Here is an 11,302-nt window from a genome sequence, read left to right as displayed (position 1 = left end):
CTCACGCTGTCTCTCTCTCTCTCTCTCTCTCTCTCTCTCCCCCCGCCCCCAAGATAAATAAAACATGAAAGAAAAATTTAGAAAAACTTAAAAAAAGAAAAAAAAAAAAGATACGGTTCTTGCCTATTTCTCTGGCCTCATTTCATACTGTTCCCCTTGCTCCTGGCCTTCTTGTTGTACTTAAAACAGTACATTTTTCCTACCTTATGATTTTTCTATAGCTGTTTCTTTGGCCTGAAATAATGGTTGAATGGCCAACTCCTTGCCCTTCACATTACCTCAGAGGGCCCTTCTCTGACCACCTGCTCTCAAGTAGCCACCCAGGTACTATCTCATCACTGTATTTAGAGCTCTAACATAGCACTTTACATTTTTCCTATAAAAAGAAAATGTATAAAAATACTGTTTAAAGTATATTTGTATAAAAATACTACTTTTAGGAGTAAGACAGTAACTTTTTAGGTTTTAGGAGAGGTAGAATTTATTAAAAGTATTTCTAAAATATTTCTATGTTAGACTTCAATACTTCACTCCTTGTAAGTCATCATTTGAGTAAAATTCCCATGAGAAACACAGTGGTCATTTACTGAGTTGTGAATATCAGAGATACCAGCCACAAGATAGATGCCTCATTCAATTGTAATAAACTCACAACTTTTATATAGAAAAGACTTTCAAATGTTCCCTTGATCTATAAATGAAAAATATGGACATATTTTTAAAATGTCCATAAATTTTTAAAATTTTAAAATTCTTTTTTTTTTTAAATTTTTAATGTTTTATTTATTTCTAGGAGAGAGAGAGAGACAGCGTGAGCAGGGGAGGGTCAGAGAAAGAGGGAGTCACAGACTCTGAAACAGGCTCCAGGCTCTGAGCTGGCAGTCAGCACAAAGCCCGACGCGGGGCTCGAACCCACAAACCGCGAGATCATGACCTAAGCGAAAGCCGGACGCTTAACCGACTAAGCCACCCAGGCACCCCTAAAATTTTAAAATTCGTATACTGATTCAGTCTTGCACCCTGGGAGTACTTTAACTACAATAGTAGTATTTGAGTTAACTTTTACCTTTTGAGAATACTCTGTTAAAGTAATTGTATGATATCAATCATTTTCTTTATACATCATTTCTTTAATTTGAGCCCTTTCAATCAGAAATAATTGCATATATTTTATTACCTGTCACTTACAGGAAATGTTAACCCAATTAAGTTAATTTTTTTAAAACTATACTATTCCTACTATTTGCTTTGATATTTTTCCTTTGATAAATTGCAGAGAATGCAAGATGGAGATTGAAGATAAAAAGCAACAACTCCTTGAAATGGACCAGGCACTTAAGGAGAGAAATTGGGAACTAAAGCAGAGAGCAGCTCAAGTTTGTTTTCATAATTAATTATATTTAATGAAATTTTCTATTACAGTACAATCACACAAGGTTTCAGAGGTCATCACTTTTTGGTAAAATGGACATTTTTAAGCATATATATATATTTTTTAAATATTTATTTATTTTTGAGAGACAGCATGGACAGGGAAGGGGCAGAAAGAAAGGGAAACACAGAATCCGAAGCAGGCTCGACGCAGGGCTTGAACCCGTGAACGTGAGATCATGACCTGAGCCAAAGTCCGACGCTCAACTGACTGAGCCACACAGTCCCCCCCCCATATATTTTTTTCTATGCACATTAATATTTTTAAAATTAGAAAATGTCATCTTTCTTTCTTCATCTTGCTATTTTTATAGCAAGTGGATTTTTGAGAATGAATATTTGCTTAGTATCCAAATCTTTTGATCTCTTACGTTGCTGCCTATCAGAAGACAATGCAAATAAAAGAGTTTACTTATGGGGCGCCTGGGTGGCTTAGTCGGTTAAGAATCCGACTTTCGCTTAGGTCATGATCTTGCAGTTCGTGGGTTCGAGCCCCGCGTCGGGCTCTTCGGGCTCTGTGCTGACTGCCACCTCAGAGCCTGGAGCCTGTTTCAGAGTCTGTGACTCCCTCTCTCTCTGACCTTCCCCTGCTCATGCTGTCTCTCTCTCCCTCTACTAGAAATAAATAAAAAAAAAATTTTTTAAATTTTAAAAAAATAAATAAATAAAAGAGTTTACTTGCTCACTGGTGTTTGTTGGAGAAACAAAAATATTCAAAAGACATTATTTAACAGCATCTTTTTTAATATTTTGTTTCTTAGGCAAGTTATAGGTTCACAGTGAAATTGAGCAGAAGGTACAGAGATTTCCCAAATATCCCTTGCTTCTATAAATTCACAGCCTTCCCCATTATCACCATTCCCCACCTGAGTGGTACATTTGTTAGAGTTGATGAACATACACATTATAATTACCCAAGCTCCATAATTTATATTAGAGTTCACTCTTGGTGGTGTACAGTCTGTGGGTTTGTACAAATGTTTAATGACCTGTATCCTTTTTCTCATTTTTAAAAATAATTGAGGTGAGTTTATGTTTCAGTTATACCCACTATAAAGAATTTAAAAAAAATTTTTTTAAGGTTTATTTATTTTTGAGAGAGAGAGACAGAGCTTGAGCAGGGGAGGGGTAGAGAGAGTGGGAGACACAGAATCTGAAGCAGGCTCCAGACTTTGAGCCATCAGTAAAGACCCCGATGTGGGGCTCGAACTCACAAACTGTGAGATCATGACCTGAGCTGAAATTGGATGCTTAATTGACTGAGCCACCCAGGCTCCCCCTGCCACATACACACTGTAAACAATTTTAAAACAGTCCAAGCATGCAATTTTTCACATTAGAATAACTGAGTAAAGTTTAATTTTTTTTTCAAAATTAAAAATTTATTCTATAGAAGATCTTGTTAAGAGGGTGATAAGGAATAGACAAGAAAAAATATTTGCAAACCACATATCTGATAAAGGACTCATACATAGGATACATACTCTCAAAGCTCAGTGGTGAAAAAGTAAACAATTCAATAAAAAAAATAAAGCCAGGGGCTCCTGGGTGGCTCAGTTGGTTGAGTGTCCGACTTGGTTTCAGCTCAGGTCATGATCTCAGGGTTTATGAATCTAAGCCCCGCATCTATCTCTGCGCTGACAGTGCAGAGCCTGCTTCGGATTCTCTCTCTGCCCCACTTCAGCTTGTGCACGTGCTCACTCACTCTCTCTCAAAAAAAGAAATAAATAAGCATAAAAAATTTTTTTAAATAAGCCAAAGACATGAAAAGACATTGACACTCATTTTGTTGAAACCACAGTATTATACCACTGCATTCTTTGCCGAATGGCTAAAATAAAAAGTAGGGATAACACCAAATGCTGGTGTGGATGAAGAAAAACTGGATAATATATTCACTGCTGGTTGTAATGTAAAATGGTACAGCCACTCTGGAAAGAGTTTGGCAGTTTTTACAATATTAAATATGCACTTACCTTACAACCCAACAGTTACATTCTTAGGCATTTATCTCAGAGAAATGAAAACATATGTTCACAAAAATCCTATACACAAATTTTCACAGTGCATTTATTAGTAACAGCCCAAAACAGGAAACAACTGAAATGCCTTCAGTAGGTGAATGGTTAAACAAATGATGGTACCACCGTGGAACACAACAGAATGCTACTTAGCAATAAAAAGAAATGAATGATAGGGGTGCCTGGGTGCCTCAGTTGGTTAAACGTTCGACTTCAACTCAGGTCATGAGCTACAGTTGGTGGGTTCAAGCCCTGAATGGGGCTGTGTGCTGACAGCTCAGAGCCTGGGCCCGTTTCTGATTCTGTGTCTCCCTCTCTCTGTGCCCTTCCCCCACTCACACTCTGTCTCTGTCTCAAAAATAAATAAATAATTTTTTAAAAATTTTAATGAATTATTGATGCAGGCTACTTTTGTATTTAGGTTACACATTTGGATATGACTATTCGTGAGCACAGGGGAGAAATGGAGCAGAAAATAATTAAATTAGAGGGTACTCTTGAGAAATCAGAATTGGAACTTAAAGAATGCAACAAACAGGTAAAGTATTTAAAATTACATATTTTAGGGGCGCCTGGGTGGCTTAGTCGGTTAAGCGTCCGACTTTCGCTCAGGTCATGATCTCGCGGTTTGTGGGTTCGAGCACCGCGTCGGGCTCTGTGCTGACTGGCAGCTCAGAGCCTGGATCTTGTTTCAGTCTGTGACTCCCTCTCTCACTGACCCTCCCCTGCTCACGCTGTCTCTCTCTCTCTCTCTCCTAGAAATAAATAAAACATTTAAAAAAAAATTTTTTTAATTACATATTTTAAATTGTTTTAAAAAAAATAACTATAAGCATCTCTTGTTCACATTATGTGGCTTTTTAGTAGAATACATACAATACAAATTCTACGTAATTTTAATTGTCTTGTACATACTATTTTAAATTCATTTTTCTCCTTTTAAGTTTTTCCCCAGCTTTTTGACATTTGACAGAAATTGTGTCTATTTGAGGTGTACAGCATGTTTTCCTATATATATACATTGTGTAATAATTAACATATCCATCACCTCAGTTATTTTAATTATTTATTTTTGCTGAGAACGCTTAAGATCTATTATCTTAGCAAATTTCAAGTATACAAATACAATATTACTGACTGTAATCACTAGGTTGTATGTTAGGTTTCCAGAACTTACTCATCCTGCATAACTGAAACCTTGTATGCTCTGACCAACATTTGCTCGTTTTCCTCACTCCCCAGCCCCTGATGATTACCTTCTTAATGTTATTTTGAATATAGTTTTTCTCGTATCAGTATGTCCAAATATTTATCACCATGTGTGCATGTTTGAATATGTACAAAATATCTCTGGAATGATTTTCAAGTAATTCCCTTGTGTGGTTACATCTAATGAAGGAAAACAGTGGGAAGGGGACTTTGTTTTCACTAACTAGTTTTTTACCTCTTAAATGTATCTTTGTAAGACCATGAAACACTTGTTGCTTTAATGTACCCTCATTTTTCTTTCTTACACAAATGTGATTGAGACTTTCATCTCTTTTGTATATTTTAGGTATACAAATAAGCTTCTTATTAAGCATAAAGATTCTGATATTAGTGTCTAAGTTATGATGGCATTAAGGAAAACACATTTTTGTATTTTGCTACTTTAGATTTATATGTTTAAAGCTTGACTTCCTTGGATTGCAGTTAGGATTAAAAAATTATTTTTCCTTACTTACATTAACATTATTCTTTTTAAAATTCAGATAGAAAGTTTGAATGAAAAATTGCAAAATGCCAAAGAACACCTTAGAGAAAAAGAGTTTATAACACTACAAAATGAACAGGAGATAAGTCAACTGAAAAAAGAAAATGAACGAACCCAACAAAAGATGAAAGAAATGGAAAGTGTAAGCAAATTATTTCTGCCTAAGAAACACACTAATATTATCTAAAGAGTGATATAAATCTTTATGTTTTAAACTAGTTGGTTTTAATATATAGAAGCTGTGCCGTATTTTTGGGCTAATTATTTGTGTCAGGCACTCACTAGTTTCTTTGATTTTTTTATATATTTTATTCTGGTGTTCCAATTATAGGCAAGAGCATCATCCTATTTGTCTTTATATTGCCCACAGGCATTGTCGTGTTATCTCTCACATAGTGAACCCACAATATGTGTTCACTTGGTCAACAAATATTTACTGAGAACCTACTGTGTGTTAGAGCTGGAGATACAGATATTAATAAGATACACTCATTTATCCTTGAGGAACCCTATCCAGAGAATGAATGAACAGATAATTGTACATTATTGATACCAAATACATTGAGTTAGTTGCCAGATGAAGTTTGAAGACTTCATATCATCAGTTTGCATGTGTGTTGACTGAATTCATTCTACTCACTTGCGTTTTTAAAAACTGCATTTGCTTTTTTAAAATTTATTTTGTTTTAAATGTTTTCTAGAGAGAAATGTTTTCTAGAGAGAGCGAGAGCATGCGTAAAAGGGGGAGGGGTGGAGAGTTAGGGGGACAGAGGAACCAAAATGGGCTCTGCACTGACAGCAGCAGCACGTTTGGTTCAGGGCTCAAACTCACTAACTGGGAGATCATGACCCAAGCCAAAGTCAGACACTCAGCCAACTAAGCCACCCAGGTATCTCAAAACTGAATTTGCTTCTAAGAGCTTTCATGGGTGTGACTTTTTCTTGTCTTTAAATATGATACTCAACTTTAAATTTCATATATAGCTCTTCATTGTGTTTATCTATCTGCAAACAGATACTTTTAAAGAAAATAAGATCATGCTCTTAACCCATATGGATTAATGGTGGGTTTTGGTTATTCATGCCAGTACATTCTCCATCTGTGAAGTGAATATCAGATATTAGCTTCTTTTTTTTCCTTATATTATTATGTATTCTGCCATGTTATATTCATAATGATAAAGGATTATACAGCTTGCATATTGATCATGAAAAATATACCATTTGTCCCAGCAGTATTTTGTCATTTTCTTATCATTAAAAAAGAAGAGGTACCTGGGTGGCTAAGTCAGCTAAGTGTCCGACTCTCGGATTTGGCTCAGGTCATGATCTCACGGTTTCGTGGATTCAAGGCCCCCCACGCCAGGCTGATGCCAAGCCTGTTCGGGTTCTCTTTCTCCCTCTCTATCTGCCTCTCCCCCACTTGGACTGTCTCTGTCTCTCTCAAAAATAAATAAACTTAAAAAAAATTTTTTAAATAAAAAGGAAGGAAAACATGTTTTGAGTATCAATTTCACAGAAACTGATATTCATTCTGTGTTAAATTATAATTTATAGAGATCAAATTGGGATGGGGAAATCAAAAGAGAAATCATAGTAAGAAATAAGTTATCTGTATCATTTCATTTTGAAACCTGCAAATATCTTGTGTATTTCAGGTTGTGAAAGAGCAGGAACAGTACATTGCAACTCAGTACAAGGATGCCATAGATTTGGAGCAAGAATTGAGGTTAACTCGTGAGCAGATGCAAAATTCTCATACAGAATTGGTGGAGGCTCGTCGTCAACAAGTCCAAGCACAGAGAGAAATAGAAAGGCTCTCAAGTGAACTGGAGGAAATAAAGCAACTTTCTAAAGAAAAGGTAATCCCTGTTCTAATTTTATCTTACTAAAAATCTTAAAAAATTTAACATTTACTTTTTTTTATTTGGTAACTGTGTTGCACACACTGAATGTACTTAATGCCACTGTATTTTTACACTTAAAACTGGTTAAAATGATAAATTTTATGTTATATATATTTTACTAATATTTTAAGAAAAATGTTTAGAGTGGATTTTTAATATAACTAAGAAATCCTTCAGAACTGAGTTTTTGGCCAAACTAATTAGTTTTCAGTAAGTTAAGTGACAAGGTATTTTTAGACTTTCAAGTGAGTTTAAGCTATCATTTGAAGAAAAAAATAAAGCAAGTCTTTTTTAAGTAAAATTTTTACATTTGTAGCCACTCTTATAAGTGAAACTGACAATCTAAATTTATAACTGTTATGAAACCTGTAATCCAGAACCCTTATGGAGAGAAACTGCTTTTAGTAACAAGAACTATAATGTAAATTGTTTTTGGTAGAAGGTTAACAACTTTGCTTAAAAATACTTAGAGGTGTGCCTGGATGGCTCAGTTGGTTAAGCTTCTAACTTCGGCTCAGGTCATGATCTTGCAGTTCATGAGTTTGAGCCCTGCGTCAGACTCTGTGCTGATAGCTCAGATCCTGGAGCCTGCTTTGGATTCTGTCCCCCTCTTTCTGAGACCCTCTCCCACTTGCACTCTGTGTCTGTCTCTCAAAAATAAACATTTTAAAAAACTACTTGGATTGATATGCTTGGTTTAATTACTTAGACTTTGAGAAGAATGTGTTTGTTGGTATTTCAGAAAAGTTCCTGTGAGTTTTATGCTTTTTATTATGGTTACTAATATAGTACAGGAATTACATTAAAGTGTCTTTACATTTAATTTTGGTTAACCATGTTTTTATTCACATTTCTGGTTGGACTAATGAAGAATATATAAGGAATTTTTACTAGAATCTGTTGGGTGTTTGGGAGTCTACTAGGAAAAAAGAAGCCATCTACTTTTATCTTATCTCTGTCTTTAAGAGTTGGATGCCTAACTGAGTAACCCACCCAGGCGCCTTATATGTCATCTCTTTTTTTTATCAGTTCATCAGTTGATGGACATTTGGGCTCTTCCCATAATTTACCTATTGTTGATAATACTGGTATAAACATCAGCATGCATGTATCCATTTGAATTAATATTTTTAGGGGTGCCTGGGTGGCTCAGTCGAGCATCTGACTTCGGCTTGGGTCATGATCTCATGGTTTGTGGGTTCAAGCCCTGCATCGGGCTCTGTGCTGACAGCTCGGAGCCTGGAGCCTGTTTCAGATTCTGTGTCTTCCTCTCTCTGTCTCTCTGCCTCTTGTACTCTGTCTCTCTCTCAAATACAAATAAGTATTAAAAAATTTTTTTGCATTAATATTTTTGTATCCTTTGTGTAAATACCTAGTAGTGCAATTGCTGGATCATAGGGTAGTTCTATTTTTACTTTTTGAGGAACCTCCATACTGTTTTCCAGAGGGGCTGCACCAGTTTGCATTCCCACCAGCAGTGCAAGAGGATCCTGTACTCCATATCCTCCCCAACATCTGTTGTTTCCTGTGTTGTCAGTTTTAATCACTCTGACAGGTGGTATCTCATTGTAGTTTTGATTAGTTAATTTACAGTTTAAAATATTTCAAATCAGAACTCTCATATTCATGTGTAGATCTTTTAATTTAGGACAGAAATCTTGTTTTTTATGTGTGGGCAGCATCTTTGCTTAGAATTCCACCCAGCCTTTTTTCATTAACCATATTCCTATTCAATCATCTATTGTTCCTAATTTTGGTTTCTTTATTTAAAATTATTTTTTTTTAATGTTTTATTTATTTCTAGGAGAGAGAGACAGCGTGAGCAGGGGAGGGTCAGAGAGAGAGGGAGTCACAGACTGAAACAGGCTCCAGGCTCCGAGCTGGCAGTCAGCACAGAGCCCGACGCGGGGCTCAAACCCACGAACTGCGAGATCATGACCTAAGCGAAAGTCGGACGCTTAACCGACTAAGCCACCCAGGCGCCCCTAATTTTGGTTTCTTTAAAGTAGAAGAAAAATTAAGAGACATTTGTAAATCAGAGTGTAACATCTCTTATATTTTACATGGAGTTTCCCATAATATTTTACAACTATTTTGGCTGCTTCTAGTTGGGCAAAAAATGTTTGTGACTCATTCATTCAGCTGTCTCAAAGCATAAAACTTTTTTTTTGCATGTATATTTCCTCAGTGTTTATACATAATGTATATTAAAAGTCCATAATTAGAATCACAAGCACAACTAACATAAATAGGTTTGGATAAATATAGACCTGCCTCTTGATATAAGCACACAGTGCATCTAGTGAACAAAATGCATAGGCAAACCTTAGAGTAAACTGTTACCTGCCAATGTTCAGTGTGCTGTGGTTATTAATTTGCTTTACATATTACATTGGTTAGTGAACTTATGAGAAACAGTAGACTAATACAGTCCCATTTGTAGTCTTTTAAATGTCTAGATTTTAAAGTATACCATTTAGCTTTAATAACCAAATAAACAAGTTAATAACTTTTCCTTAATATGTCATTTTTAAGGAAGCTCATGGAAACCATTTAGCTGAAGAATTGGGGGCTTCTCAAGTACGTGAAGCTCATTTAGAAGCAAGAATGCAAGCAGAAATCAAGAAATTGTCAGCAGAAGTAGAATCTCTCAAAGAAGCTTATCATCTGGAGGTAAAGAAAATGTAATTTGTTCTACTACTCCCTGCTAAAGTGGGTTGACCTATCTAAACAAAAGTAGAAGTCTAACTTCTGAATATTCATTATAGAATAATTCATTGTGGTGTTCATTTCTGGTAGCTTAATATAACTTTCACATACACTGGAGTTAAGAGCTTAAATTCTGTAGGCAGGTAGCTTGTTTCCAAATCTCAGCTTATCACTTAGCACTTATGTGACCTTGAGCAATTAATTAACCTCTCTGTCTAAAATGGATATAATAATGGAACATACCTCATAGAACTGTCTTGAGGATTAAACAAATAAAGTTAAAATTCTTAGACCAGACACTGTCTCATCATCATCATCATCATCATCAGTATCATCAAAATCATCAGTTATAATATAGCACTTGACAAAACTAACTGGAAAAAATAAGCTGGAGGTATTTAGTAAACAAAATAAGTAGTTTCATGTGATATGAATCTATAATGCTTTGCAATTTCCAATATTTGTTCTGATAGTAAGTTACATAGAAAGACAAGATTAGAACCTGATACTTTTTATCTACTAGTATGTCCTGAGCCTTTATACAAATGAGCAATGTTATCAATTAGGATAGCATTTCTTATCTATTTAAAAACTACATTTGAAGATATACAAAAGATATATTAGACATAAATAACTTACAGAGTTCAAATAAAGCATTTTTCTATATCACAAATACATTTATATTAAACTCCTTTCTAAGGAGTTTTGGACCATCTTTGTGATAAATTGGTAGAGGTTGTAGTCACTGCATCTTGCAGATTCAGATCTCTTTGAAAATATTGTATCTGCCAAACAAAACACATTTGCTAACTGAATCTTGTCCCAGGCTAAGGGATTCCAACCCTCGGTCTTTAGAGACAAGTGGAATGCTGTTGGATTCATCATAATTATTTAATAAGTATTAGTTATTCAACTAAGTGACCTTCAGTAATAACTAGCCCAGCTCAACTGTTTACCAGCAACTACTCTTTACACTTTTATTATGTGGTCTCTGTTCTACTTTTATTCTTTTTTTTAAAAAATTTTTTAATGTTTATTTTTTTGAGAGAGACAGACAGCGTGAGCAGGGGAGGGTCGGAGAGAGAGAGACACATACACACAGAATCTGAAGCAGGGCTCCAGGCTCTGAGCTAGCTGTCCGCACAGAGCCCGACACGGGGCTCGAACCCACAAACCATGAGATCATGACTTGAACCGAAGTCGGATGCTTAACCAACTGAGCCACCTAGGCACCCCTACTTTTATTTCTTATTATCTAGTTTCTTACTTTAGGTTTTGTAAGCCCTGTGAAATAATTTATAAGCAAGTAGTACGAAACATGAATTGTAAAAATTGGTTCTACTATTGCTGTTTAATATTTGGTACTAATGTTTTAAATATATGATATAAAAATAAAAATTTGTTACATGTTTTTATCCTCTTTGGTACTTGACAGATTTTTTTTTTTTTTTAATGTTTTATTTATTTCTAGGAGAGAGAGA

At 35.3% G+C, this 11,302-nt stretch overlaps 1 protein-coding gene across 3 annotated transcripts in view; it reads left to right on the top strand.

The window, feature by feature from the left end:
• Positions 1–11,302, top strand: part of CCDC18 (coiled-coil domain containing 18) — a 127,618-nt gene that overhangs the window by 72,180 nt on the left and 44,136 nt on the right. For 2 of the 3 annotated variants that reach the window (XM_077746168.1, XM_077746169.1), the window contains exons 20-24: positions 1,277–1,376; positions 3,874–3,990; positions 5,204–5,347; positions 6,864–7,067; positions 9,648–9,785. In XM_077746168.1, coding sequence (XP_077602294.1) covers positions 1,277–1,376; positions 3,874–3,990; positions 5,204–5,347; positions 6,864–7,067; positions 9,648–9,785 — 703 coding nt within the window. The remainder of the gene's footprint in view (positions 1–1,276; positions 1,377–3,873; positions 3,991–5,203; positions 5,348–6,863; positions 7,068–9,647; positions 9,786–11,302) is intronic. The other variant, XM_077746170.1, reaches the window with a different exon arrangement.

The sequence above is a fragment of the Crocuta crocuta genome, unplaced genomic scaffold, assembly GCF_008692635.1.
Source record: "Crocuta crocuta isolate KB4526 unplaced genomic scaffold, BGI_CrCroc_1.0 scaffold48, whole genome shotgun sequence".
NCBI classification, from domain to species: Eukaryota; Metazoa; Chordata; class Mammalia; order Carnivora; family Hyaenidae; genus Crocuta; species Crocuta crocuta.
This window is presented reverse-complemented; position numbering and strand designations above follow the sequence as displayed.